Source organism: Apteryx rowi, unplaced genomic scaffold, assembly GCF_003343035.1.
Source record: "Apteryx rowi isolate R43461 unplaced genomic scaffold, aptRow1 scaffold_79, whole genome shotgun sequence".
NCBI classification, from domain to species: Eukaryota; Metazoa; Chordata; class Aves; order Apterygiformes; family Apterygidae; genus Apteryx; species Apteryx rowi.
Genome location: NW_020451082.1, coordinates 604421 through 618408, shown reverse-complemented (window position 1 = coordinate 618408; position 13988 = coordinate 604421). Strand labels below are relative to the sequence as shown.

At 39.2% G+C, this 13988-nt stretch overlaps 1 protein-coding gene across 1 annotated transcript in view; it reads right to left on the bottom strand.

The window, feature by feature from the left end:
* Positions 1-6249: 6249 nt before the first annotated feature.
* SMYD2 (SET and MYND domain containing 2) overlaps positions 6250-13988 on the bottom strand; it is a 30554-nt gene continuing 22815 nt past the window's right edge. The window contains exons 8-12 of the mRNA XM_026088866.1: positions 12951-13061; positions 11176-11296; positions 10246-10420; positions 8720-8828; positions 6250-6644 (exon numbers count right to left, since the gene is read on the bottom strand). Of these exons, the coding sequence (XP_025944651.1) occupies positions 6564-6644; positions 8720-8828; positions 10246-10420; positions 11176-11296; positions 12951-13061 (597 nt within the window). The 3' untranslated portion in view covers positions 6250-6563. The remainder of the gene's footprint in view (positions 6645-8719; positions 8829-10245; positions 10421-11175; positions 11297-12950; positions 13062-13988) is intronic.

Genomic DNA, 13988 nt, shown 5'->3' with positions numbered 1-13988 from the left:
AAAAAAAAAAAAAAAAAAAAAAAAAAAAAAAAAAAAAAAAAAAAGTCAGGTGTGTCCTAAAACCTACTGTGGAAACGGATCATAATCCAGAAAGTTTGCAATGCAGTTACTGTTTAAGAGAATCAGAAATACTATGCTTATTTGTGGCCATCTCACAGGGCTGCTTTTCTAAAATTCCCCTCCTTCTGTTTGGCAACAAAATGCAAACTTTTGTTGTTGTTCTTGTTTTAAATATGTATAACCAAGCCATAATAGCTTAAAGTCAATGCATAAAGGCCTAAGACTACATGCACTCTCAGCTTCCGTAGGATCACTAAATGGATCTACGCACCTACCTTTCCCCCAAATCAGTGGGAGCTTAATCTACATTTCAATACTTGACAATGCTTCTCAAAATGCATTTAAAACTCCACTGTGTTTTTACTTGGCATTATGCAATACAGGCCTAATGATACGAGAAGAATTCTGGTGGAAAGTGCTAGTTACCAGCAAATGCTTATGAGTTATTTAGCTGTAATATCTTGACCATGTTCCTTTTAAGGATCACCTGAGTTTTCAGTCAACTTCAGTTTTCCTCTAATTTCTTCTGCCAATGCCAACATMTCTCTTGTTAAATTAGCAGCAACCATTTAAAGTCTTTTCAGCAGCATCTGCATGATAATTGCACAGAGATGCTCTATATCTGGGAAACAAGCCAAGGAATAAACCTTAAAGCAAAGTGTATTAAATTAGTTATCTCGTTATAGCTTTTTGAATAATTTCCTAATGATGAATTAAGTTTGAACTCAGAGCTGTCAAGTCCCATTGCTCCATTTGGAATTGGGAGGTAGAAAATCAGAAGGGAAAATAATCTGTTCCTGTGTTTTACTGTTCAGCTATTTTTGGCTGAAATGTATACTAGTATTTCCACAGTAAGTATAGAAAAAGTTATTTCATAAGAGAAAGTAAATAGTTGTGTTTAAAAGGAAGAAAATTAGGCAAATGTTGTCTTTTATGCAAAGACACATCATAGATGTCTTAGAAAAATATTAATTACAAAATGGCACCAAAAAGCCTTTCCAAATTAAGTCAGTGCCTATTAATGAGGCGAATAAATAGCCACATAGTAAACAATCATTTCCAATTAACTCCTAACATGGCTGGTATGGTAGATAGAGGACAGTGTGACTCACTTTTTCCCTTTTCTTGTGAAAGAATGGTAATTTAAAACTTCTCCTTTCATCTGACTTCAATGTATTTTTCCTGCTAGATTTTATCTTGACTAGATCTGCTATATCATAGGTGAATTGGGCTGGTGCACGTCTTCAGAGGTTCCTTTCCACCCCAGCTTGCAACCAAACTTCAGCATGCCAGTGTTTTATGATTGAAATGTGATACAGTTTTGCAGGGGAAAAACTGAACCTTCTTCTGACTTTGAACCTGTTGTAGTTTTATCAGACCTAAATTGCTTGGGCAGTATTTCCTAACCTTTAGGGAGTGACAGGAAAATGCATTTTGTGTCCAATTTCATTAGTCATAGCAGAAATGAAAGCAGGAGACTTAAAGAAACAGGACTGCTTAATTTTGGTCCCACAGACTTAACAGCAGTGTTCAAACAGAAAAGGAGGACAGTTTTGAGTTGCTGTTTGTGGGTTGCATACTTCCTAACATCAAAGGATGGCAATGGGTTGGTTACAAGAAACGGTATTCATCCATTTGGAGCAGAGTTTGGATTGAAAATCTTACAAAAATGCATCAGTTCTCTAAGAATGGAGCTGCATCTTGAAAGAGTTTATGAAAGAAACAGGCTTCTCCAAGTCTGGCATGTTTAGCCCATTTTCCTTCATTTACTCTGTAAGAGAGAACTTGGAGTGGTTGAATAAGTCTGACTTAGGGGTCCATTATGTTTATTTTCCTTTTTCATGCACTTTTTATCTATATTTAATGTTGCCATTTAACAGCATTTTTTTTCCTTAAACTTAACAGTAGTGGTATTAAGATTAACCAAAAATTTGATGCCAGCAAAGTTTGTAGTTTATGGTCTGAGCATTTCATGATTAATACTATCTGGATCAGGGATGGGAGAGATGACTGCTGAATTTTGATGCTGCTCACAAATGGTCTGCTCAGTGCTGTAGATGTCCTGTTTGTGTCCTCCACATGCCGCAGTGGAGGATGGTGGAGCTTGGCCCAGTGCCTGCATGTTAGCTGCTCTGGCCCTGTGTGTTCCAGCTCCTCCACAGCCCTGCTTTGACACCACTTGTCCTTGATCAACTCAGGAAAGATGAAGCTTGATCCCACAAACTTCCTCCTATATAGGTGTATAGTGACCCTAAATACTCAGCTTTCTTGGAAATACTTTTTCCCTAAAATAGCGTTTCAACTGAAGTGAGACACACCTGTGAGAATTTATTCAACCTGTTGCTAACACAGTCATTTTTAAGCAGTATATTGAAGGACATTTCTGTTCCACTTGTTTAAATCAGCTGCCTCAACTACAAATAATATTAAATATTTGCATGATTTCAAGAGCTTTTTTTTTTTATAATTATTCCTTTCTTGTAAACAGCCAGAAATGCAAATGGTAAAACACAGTTTGGAAATGAATGAGTAAGTCTCAGTGCTTCAACAGAGAAGATCATTTTAAGCTAATAATTGTTTTTAGTTTTTGACTATAGCCCACAGTGACCCTGAAGCAAGTGCTGATAGGAGAGCTCTTACCGGGATACAGCAAGCAAATCTTCTGGGGTAAATTCAACAGTTACTGACCATATTGCATTCTCAACAGCCGACTTCCCAAGGGTCTCTTGGGATGAGATGATGACTGAATTGGCTGTTGCCAGTCTTGCTAACGATTTGTGAATTGTGTGCTTGAAAAGGGTAAGCACCAGTATGGCTGATATTTGCTCTAGCAGCTCTTCTGCATCAGTGATAGGCTAGAATTAAATTTTGCYATTTTGCCATTCTTTTTGGAAAAGAATGCTTTACATCCAGAGAACCAGGGCGGCTCCCATTTCATGAAATAAAGGATGTATCTTGTTGAAGGAGCAAGTAGCCAAATCTGATCTTGAAAGAGAAGTACTGCTTAAAAATGTAATTTGTCCAGTACTCTATAAAACTGAATATAAATCTGCTAATGTATGACCACAGTCATGTGGAGTTTGAGTGTAGATTTTGATGCCAACAGGAGAAAGGTTACAGGATCAAAATCCTGAAAGCAATAGTCCCCAGTTCATTCTTAGCCTTGCCTAGAGCTTTTTCTTGTAGAATCTGGTGCTATGGGAACTACAAATGCAGTTCTTGCCATGTGAGTCTTTAGAGAGGAGAGGAGGACATTATACATGCAGCCACTTGTAACCTTGACTTGCAGGGAGCTGAAGGTCTGTGATTTGAGGAAGGGAACAGCTGGCTGCTTGGGCTGTTGGGCAAACAAGAGAAGTTGGAGTTCTTAGCCATAGACAAACTATTGTTAAATGGTGAAACAAAACACTAGTGCACAAGTCAAAAAATAGCAGTGTTTATATATTTTTAAAAGTAAATAAACATTTTTGTTATCATAAGATACTCTAAAAACAGTGAATTTCCCCAGTTCCTCTCAGCCATTTTTCAGCATGGTTCTTCAGTGTTTCAAGGTTTTGATGCCTGTGGTTTGTGTGCACCCTTACTGAGCGTTTCCCACATGCTACTATTACAGGACTTTGCCTCTGCAAATGAACTAGAAGTCAGCAGTAAAATGGCAGCTTTCACTGAACAGTCCTAGCACTATTTAACAGTAATGGAAAGGCTAATACTTTAGCACAGTCCTGAAATGAGTACAGTGCTTAGTGGTTTATTCTTCCAATACTTCAGTAGCAGTCTTCCCTGATAGGCAAACAAGAGCAAATGAGGAAGGTTTCCTACAAACTACTTCCATGGCATCCTGTCTTTGAATAGTGGTTGGTAGCTGACACTGAGGTAAGAAGTGTAAGAACCAGCTATAGCATATTGTGTTCAGCCCCTCTAGCATCGTGCCTGGCAATCAGTGATTTAGGGGCTTCCTGAGGTGTAAGTTATATCCTACTCATCGTGTTTAATTAAATGCTGATGGATCAATCTTCCATGAATTGCATAATTTTTTTAAAACCCATTTATTCCTCTGGCCTTCACAACATCCTGYGTTAGTGAGTTCCACAACTTAATTATACATTATATGAACAAGGACTTCTTTGCGTATGTTAAAGAAAAGTATTTTCTTGCTGCTACTCAGAATCTTTAAAAGAAAATAAATTTTTACTGCCAAAAACATTGTTAATAGTATGATTATCCTGTTGAGATTGCTCCTTATGGAAAACACATTTTCCTCATTAGTAAAGTACCTTTCTTTGGATATTTTACAAAGGAAAAAAGTTTACACATGCAGATGACTGTACTATTCCCATATATAACTGTGTGGGACGTGTTAAATGAAATAACATGTTTAAGTTTTACATCACTGGATTTTACTGTCCTGTTTTACTTCAGTATTTTGATGATTCCTGTTGTATTTGCTCTGTAACTCTGTACATGACAGTTTAGTGCAAAACAGTGATTTAACAGTCTCGCGATCTTATTGTATGTACACGTTTTGCAGACAAGTGAGGCATCAGTTATATGCTCTTCCTCTCCCCCCACTCCCTCCTGTTCGGGCTGAACAGCATAACTATTTTATACTATTGAAAGCCTTTAAAAAAATCTATGCATGCTATTTTATATTCTAATGTATTATTCATATCAGTACATAAGCTTATGCTTGTCAGTTTTATCTTGTGTATAGAACTGATTACTTTTGACAGTATTTTTGCACTGTTTCTTTTCTTTCTCTTTTTATAAAGTTCTGTTCAGCATTAATTGACTGCAATAAYTTTTTATCTCTTTCACTGCCTTTGTGTAAATAGTTTCTTATATGCCTTTTCAAATATGAGAATGTCTTCAGTCACTAAGGATTTTTTTTGGTGAGGCTGTCCTTCATATTCACAGTATACAATAAACCATTTTTTTCAAGGAAAGCCATGCTTGTGTTCTTTCCTGTGCAAGCTTAAGGTTTTACATTTGCACCGATCTTGCTTCTGTTAGTTCCCCTTGGCACAGCCAGAGCCACAGTGAATTTCAAAGAACCTTCTGTAAACAGCAATCCAGTTTTATAGGGGCAAGACTCGTATTGCTGCTCTCACTGGGCTAATCTGATTTTTGGAAGTTGGAATAGAGGTGGGCCATGTACAGAGCCCAGCCTTCCCTTTTCTAAAATAGAGGTGGTATTCTCCTGGAAAACGGGCTGTTTGACAAGATAAAGTTTGACAAAAATAGTCAACTGCGGTACATTCTTCTTAAGGCTTGGGGCTGTGGCAAGGGGCCTTGGCTCTCTGGAATCGTAAGCTTTATTTATGCCACCAACAATTGCTTGCTAGAGCAGTAAAAGCTTTCAGGAAAACAATCTAACAAGCCCTCATTCTATAGCAATTTTATTTTCAGAGCAGTATGTACAAGAAAGAACACATGATGAAGTTCTTGAACAACAGTGATGGGCTGTCTCCCTCATCCAACTTTATAAGCAGTAAGGAATGGTCATGTAGCTTTAATCTACAACATGCTTCAACTGTGTATGGTGCTGAAAGTATACAGCTCTTTTCTTCCTTTTSCTCCCCCACCCTTAAAAGCAATCACCTGCCACTGATCTAAATTGAGGGAAAAAAACCCTACAGTATCTTACCTGGGTATGTGCAAAGAAAGCTGAGTTCCTTTAGATTCTTCCCCCAGAAGAAGCTCTTGTTTCTCAATTATGAGTAATTGCTAACAAACTAATACAATAGTTTTAATCCACTGCTGTAAGGAAATATGAGCTCTCCTCTAATAAATTCAGCCTAACTTGCAAAAGCGATTAAAAAGGCAGATGTTACACAGTTTATGCCTTGTGCAGTCCTTCTGAGTTAGGTGCTGGCATTCTCTGTTCAATCCATACTGAGCTCTAGCTCCTTACAGAGATGAATTCCCACCTGCCAGAAGCAGTGATGGGCCTGCAGATTACCTGGCTGAGAGAAAAGTGGTGGMTTTCTTGCACAGGACACAGAATTCATCACCCCCACTTCCTCCTTCTCTGAGCTAAGCCATTGCAAACAAAAGTGGATACTTGATACTTAAAAAAAAAAAAAAAAAAGCCTACAGCTTTTGCTAATGATTAGCCAGAATAAATAAAGCATCTTGGGAGAAAGTAGATGTCACAAAACTACTGCATTCATGTAAATATATAACTAAAGGCAAGAGGGGTCAGACCACTTTATTTACTTTACACAAATAAGATAGATACACATTAAAATCCATAAAGAAAAATTAGTCATTTTTGCACATGATCTGTCAAAATGCATACCCTATATGAAACCATGATGTTTCCTTTAAAGGGCAATAACAGATTTGTGGAAGCTAGAAACGTTCTGCAAGGCCTAAGTGTGTTTGTCATTCCAATTATAGGACAGAAACGTGTTCATACGCTACCGATTTTCAAAGCACTCCTGAAGGCTTCCATAACAAGGCTYTTTAAATAAAGGTTTGAAGGATTGCATAGATTCAAAGGCTCAGTGGTCCTCTAATTCCTGTTTGATCTCTGAAATGTATGGATGATCTTTCCCGTGTGCTACTTCCATGATAGCAATTGCCTATGAAAAGAAAAAAAATATTCACACAATTGATTCATATATAACACCAGGCTATAAATACTCTCTTCAGAGGTTTGAAACAGTCTGACACCTCTAGCTACTTTTTGTCCCCTTGTAGTCATAAACCCAGTAGGAAATAAAATGAAATTCAAAACTAAGTAATAAAGGTTTTTACATTCATAGAATACATCTTTCATCTTAAAGGATCCCAAAGCACCTTTCAAAATGACATTTCTGACAAAACTACTTTGAATGCAACCAGCTCTAGGACAGAAAACTTGCAAGTGGGGTAGGGAATATTCTGGCAGAGGACTTAACCAGTATCAGCTACAGCTCTGTTCCTACCAATTTATCCTTCAGCTATCAGACTGATGAGAGCTATTGCAAAAGTTACTTTAAGGGGTTTCAGACTTGATTCTATAAACCCTTCACCTCTTCCAGGAGCCACCAATGCTTTAAGAAGAAAGTGATTGCTTGTGTAACCACTGAAGTGAATGTGAGATCTTGTCAGATTTCTGAATCGCTGCTGTGCTGGACTCCCTGCCTTGTTACCTAGAGACAGCTCTGGTCCTAGGAGTGAATGTTTCAGACAGCCAAACCAACTTTGTTGCAGTTTCCTGCCAATATCCACAAGGCATTAGAGAGTGCGTTTTACAGACAAGCTTTCCACTTGAGAAAAGGATAGCAGTGGCCCCAAACAGATGTAAGAAAAGACAGCACAGATGATAGAACTGAAAGAAGTAAATTAGGAATATGTCTGAGAACATTTAAAGATCAAAGCACTAAAGTAAAGTGCGGAACTGCAGCATCCTCACAGTCAAAACATTTAGTTACTCTCTTCTCAGGAAGCGTTAACGGAATTACCCCTGTGTTTGTAAGTAAGTAAGTAAGTGCAGCATGAGCCTTAGCTTCTACCTGAGCAGCAGTGAGCCACAGCTCCATTCCCCCTCTTGCCCAGAAGAAGGCATGGCAGCCTTCTGGATGAGCTGCTTGCTAACTGACAGAGAACAATGGTTTTGTTTTTCCACTAAATCCCAAACATTAAGGACTGGGATAACTTTGGGCAGTTCCTGTAGGCAGCTTTTGGAAATGAGTCATTAGAAAATGTTTGTGTTCAGAAGCTAACTATGCCAACAAATCTACCTACAGTTCCCCTCCACCTCCGCATCCCATGTTCTCACTGGCACAAACCCCAGTTTTAGTCAAAGCTTTAACACTAAAGAGAAGAGAAAAATCTATGCTAATTTTAAATGAGGTATTGGTTACATTTTAGAGCATATATTCTCGTAGTATCTTTCACAATGGCTGGATGTGTCTGTTATTGCTGGCTAAAAACTCACCAGCATCAGAAAAGGAAAATGTCATGACATTCCAGACTAAGTCATTATATACTACAGTAGCCAGTGACATTTAAGAAACTAAAATAAACTTTTGTCCAACAACAATAGGGAAAGAAAGTCATGAAACATGTACAGACTAATTAAAAAAAAAGAATAAAAATCTAAAGAATAAAGAACAGACTAATAAAGAGGGGTGAAGAAAAAAGTAAACCCAAATGCTGTATTTGCCAATGTCAGYATTACCATATGCATTGAATTCTCTTCAGCTATTTAAAAATCAATTGGTTCCAGAACAAATAACCACCAAAAGCATGCCTAGTTTAACTTGGATATAGAAATCATAGACATCAATGAAACACTATGTGCCTTTTATAAGAGCCAAACCTTTTTTCTGTCCTTATCTAGCAAGGAAGAGAAGTTTTAAGACTTCTGCTTCATTTACACTAGTACAGCCCTAACACAGTGAAGAATATATGACAGAAGTGATGTAACCATAATACTCATTCCAAATGCTGCAGTAGAAGTTCACTGTGGAAAGACAAGACACTTTGTGTGAGAGAAGAGACTTATACCGCATCTATGGAAAAAATCAAAACTGAGCCAAACCTCCAGTAACCAAATATATTAACACATGTTGCATTATCTACCAAGCTAGGTTGACTGACAGGGAAGCACTTAGTGTTTCAATGATTCCATGCCTAAACTGGTATTACAAATGAAGAAATCAGGAAATACCCTCTTTAAGGCTTTAACTCCAGCTGTTCTGTTCTCCAGCGCCATATACAGCCTCCCTAATTTCAGCCACATGGAGGCAACATTCAGCGAGTAGGAAGGATAATGCTTACTGTAAGAGAGAAAGAAATTCAGGTTATCATCAACCCTGCAGTTTCATAGTATTTTCCCAGCCCTGTCCCCTCTTGAGGGGCATGAAGCTGGCTCTTGTTACCCCTACCCATTCAGTGCCCATCCCCTCTTGCTCCGACTGCCAAGAGCCCGTGCCAATTGTTTCTGTGATGGGGATGCCTGTCAATTGGGAATTGAACCGAAACTACCATATGCCTCTGAACAGCTGTCAGATGGCAATGACTTTCTGTCACTAGTTTTAACCCCGCCAACTAAAGAAAGAGACTGCGTTGTTACTAGTTTTCTGAGCCACCCTACACCTGCAGAAGTAACTTTGCTTATTCCACAACAGTCAGCCTTTAAAGGAAAGCAAGGGGCTCTTGGCGGCGTGCATAGCACACATGCTATTCTGTGCTTGCAGCACAYTGAACTAACAGAGTCTGGTTCAGCAGAGCTGACCTGGAATGCAAGGCTCAGAGCCAGAGGAGCTGGGCAAGGCCCAGGGATGATAAATAGTACTGAGCTCCCAGGGGGAATGCGTTGGCACGCTCTCTGTATCACCACTCTCTGCCAAGTGATCTGTGACTTTACGTTGGCATCCTCTCTAAAGGGAGAGCTTTACTTGTGCTTCCCCCCACCCCATCTGGAAAGAAAGTCATGTCTCCCAAGCAAATTCTCATCTGGAGACTCACAGCATGATCGGATGCAGTGAGTAACCAGCTGGCTTTAACGAATAAGATCTCTACTTTAAAGGCACACACAAAAAAAAACCCAACACAGAATACAAATTTTTTCCTGTGGAGGCTGTGTGCTGCCTTGCCCCATGTGAGGGCTTCAGCCTGCACGCTCTCCCACGCCTTGAGCTCTAGGGCAGTGGAGATCAAGGACATCAGGGCACCAACAAACTTGGCCTCTGAGCACAGTAGCTGCGCTCAGCTCCAGCTCCCTCTGCTGCTCAGCCCCAGCCCTGGGACAGGGCTMTGCTTCCCTGCAATCATGTCTGCTGTGTTACTGCAGAGACAGGACAGGGTGGAGGGCTGATGGTAACACCTGGGCTTTGCCTCACTTACTTACCTTATACAAAATACTGACTGCAGTTGCACTTCTGCTTTAGAAAACTATTAGGATATTAAAAAAATAGTATTTACCTAGCTAAGCAGAACTGTCACAGCACCCATGATGGTATAAGCTTATTTGGAGAGCTCAAGGCAAGAATTTCGGAGAGTCRTCTTTTGCTACACATTGCAGGCCATGTTCTGATGGTAACAAAATCTGTCCCAGCATTTAAATATTCTCTTTGAGTAGTGATGTCATGGACAGCAAGTTTCTACAATATGTACCCAGAGAAGTGATCTCTGCCCAAACATGTCTTAGTTACTCAGATTACTGAATTATAGCAGCAAAAGTCTTATATTTACCTGTATGGTCTGATAATTTTTTGCCCATAACGCAGTGCACCTTCCCAGTCCTGCATGTAGAGACAGACACCCATAGCTTGGTACATCATGTGTAACATATAAACATTACTGTCTTCAAATACTGCACCCATCTTGTCCAGGCTAAGCTCACAAATCTCCAGTAATTCAGTAGGAGGTATGAAGAAGTCAAGGAATGCAATAAATGGATGGTCTTTGGTTACACAGCTATGTGGTACTGCCAAAGAAGAATTGCCTTATGCTTGTTCAGAATGGTCTTGAAAAGTCCTCTTCTCTCAAATGGCACCAATACTTCTATGCTACAACAACTCCAGAGCTAAGGTATTGTTCTACCAACCTAGCTTTCGGATTAAAAAAATAAATAAATAAAAAAATACTGAATCGCTGCTTGTCCAGCGATGTCAGAAGAAGGGGGAGTGAAACTCTGCACACAGTGGGTACAGAATCAGGCATGAGATAGCCTGGTCTAATCCTGGCCCAGTGAATCTTGCATTTTTTTCCTGCATTGCACCACTGTTAGAACAGGTAGGATTGTGACGATCAGTTGTTGCTACAGCCTTGCATGCAGTCTCTCAAAAACAGGCAATATTACCGCACCCTAACACATACACACACACCCATGCTCATACTTGTCTCTGACTTGTCCTGTGAAGATAGTAATCAGCCTTACTGATAAAAATTTAAAACTAAACAGGAAGGAACAAACCCAGGGTCTCACAATCCCACAACACTGGCAGTGGTAAACTGCCACTTGTTCTCAGGGAAAACTCTTGAGACACAAAAGGGACAGAGGCATAGTCCAAATTCTAATGGTCATAACATTTCACCTGCAGGTACTTTTGACGCAAGTCACCAGATAAGATTTTTAGATCACACAGCAAGCCACTGGACTCAGGGTGAGATAAAGGATATATTTGTAGTGTTTGGCTCTCCTGAATTCTTCAATCACATTCCTGGCATATTTGATCATGTCCCATACTGCCTCTGCTGATGGAGGATCATTCAGCTTGCGGATTTCCAGTTTTTCTTTATCCTGAAGGAAACACAATGCTAAAATGTTACAAAGTTATAAATGCAGGTTCCAGGTCCCACAAATAAAGATGTACCTGCTACACAAAATCACTCTAATAAAAAGACACAGATGGGAACTTCAGCTCCTTAAAGACTGTAAGAAGAAAGGTAGAACATGCACCTGCAATTTTTCTCTAAAGCCTTGGCTGGAAATCCTAAAATCCTACCTTCCAGTTCGTTTGCCATTCTCTAGTTTCATGAAGTCCCTTGCTCATGGAAGGTCCAAGAGCTTTCCAATTTTGTTATGAAAGCAGTTTTACATAGGAGGTTTCACTGCTTCCAGGAGATCAGGGATTAAAATAAATCTAATTTTAAGACTAGGAAAACCCAAATACTTTAGGCCTACCAACAAATGATACCTCAGTGGAAAATGGGAAGATAGTAAAGACAGAATAGTATCCTTCATATCTAAAGACAAAAGACCATTTCCACACATTTCTTTATTATACACTGACTTTCTGCTGGACAGCTCCATTTACTTTTATCTTTCCATCTAACTTACTACTTCATGAAGTCTCAGCTGCAATCTGGAAACAATCTTTTGCTGTTTAAGCCTCAATTGTTGATAGATTTCTTTCATCCTGTGTTAATTATTTCAACTGTCAGCTGAGAGGGCTATAGGGATATCTGTTCAGAACTGAAGGAGGCTGAGTGATAGGTGATTCCATGAGTAGCACATTGCTAGAATGAAATCCTTGCTTCATTAAACTCAGTGGCAAAATTATCAAGGCAACTGTAGGGAAAAACACAACTACAAGATCAACAGAATGGCTTCAAACAAGAATACTGGGTACTATTTGGAAAAAAAAAAATACAAAAGACGACAGTCATTTAGAGGAAGGAGAGCCTACCTGGCCAGTTTGGGAAGCAGCTTTYAAAAAGAGACCCTCTGTGAAAATGGGGGAAAAAATGACCTGGAACTTCAGGATCAGGATTATGACAGTCAGACCCATCTCAACTGAAAGGGCAGAAGAGCCACATGAAGCTCAGTTCTACCAGGATCTCCAGCAGAGGATAACTAAACAACTGGTAGGACAGGCACAGCTGTTTCAGTATCCACTGGGTTTGGGTGCTTAAAGTCTGGCCTGCTGATCACAAGTGGCTGTTGCCCAGGACTGTTCTGAGTGAGAAGTATGATCCTGCTGGCTTTCTGAATCATCCTACAATATCATACAACAATGTTTAGCATTGACTGAGATGCCCCAGCCAGGGACTGCAGCAGGACTCTGTCCCAGACCAGGACGCCAAAAATGCCCCAAGCGAGATTCACTAGCTGGGAGCAGGAAGAAAACATGCAGTTACAAAAACTGAGTTCTGAGCTAAATTCTTTTAGCCAAGTAATGCAGACACACAGTATAATTATCTAGTTTTAACAAAGTCTTCATCTTCACTTTGTAGCACAACTTTACATAAGCGTCTACCATGAAATTTCCTGATGTGTCATGATTACAGTGGAAAGAATGTGTAACAGAAAGTCTTATGGATGGAAAAACAAAAGCAAAACCCTATTACCTTGCTTTCTGAAAATTAGTTAAACCAGACAGAATGCTGTATCTAAGGACCTATGTAAGTACTTTGATAGATAGAAAAAAGAAAATTAACACCATTTTTATTACCTTTTCTTTTGTAACGCACTCCCTGCAATCACAATTAAAGAAATAAGAATCTCTTAACCGGTCATTTCTATCTTCTGTGGGATACAAGAGGTCAATATAGCTGGTAAAAATCTAGATAGAAAAACACAGCAGTCTATGAAAAACAGTGTAAATATACATATTTATCACAACAAGTTATGTGGAATTCATATTTAGTATAATCAAGTCATCTCATGTGCTTCATACAACTTGTGAGCCCCTACAGCCCCATCACCTTCCTATTCCCTCACATTCCAGACCTCTCAGCAGCACCAGGAGCACCAGGAGCTGCCATTTGTGAATGCAATCTGACAGAGAAGTGTTTCCTTTTCCATTAATTACGGAATTTCCCTCAAATATTACCCTGGCTTAAACCCAGGACAGCAAGATTCAGGTGTAGATAATGAAACATCACAGCATAAATCTCAGGCTCCTGTCAGACTACAAAGAGATGCCTACATTTTTAGACGATAATGATTTCAGGTATCCAGCCTAGGATAAATTACAGTGGCCTGTTTTTTCAGAGGCTGCAATCTTAAGTTTTTCTTTTTGAAAACCTACAGAAATTGGAGCAACAGCGGTCACTAGTAGCTTTATAAACTTTAAGACAAGAGCTTTAGATCTCTGAAAAGAAGAGAGGTCCAGCGCTCCAATTCTAGGAGAATGAATATCAGATCTACTTCAGTGACAATATTTTTAAGCAAAGAGAACCTGCTTTTGATCATTCCAGTCCCTTCCACACAGTATTTTTAAGTTTTCCTCTACGTCCATAATCTTCAAAAAAGAACACTTGCAATTAGCTTTAATGGTGTGTTTTTAAAATGACATCTCCCTGAAGAAACATGCCATTCACAAAGCACAGCTGACCATTCTGCAGACCAAAAAAACCCACCAACTTTAGCTGCATTTCCTCATTTGTAGTCATCTGAAATGTTTTGCTCAGTCTTTACACTTTTTTTTTTAATTTTCTTTTTAAAATAAAGTATATGTAATTTCATGTAAGATATTCACATTCTTCCT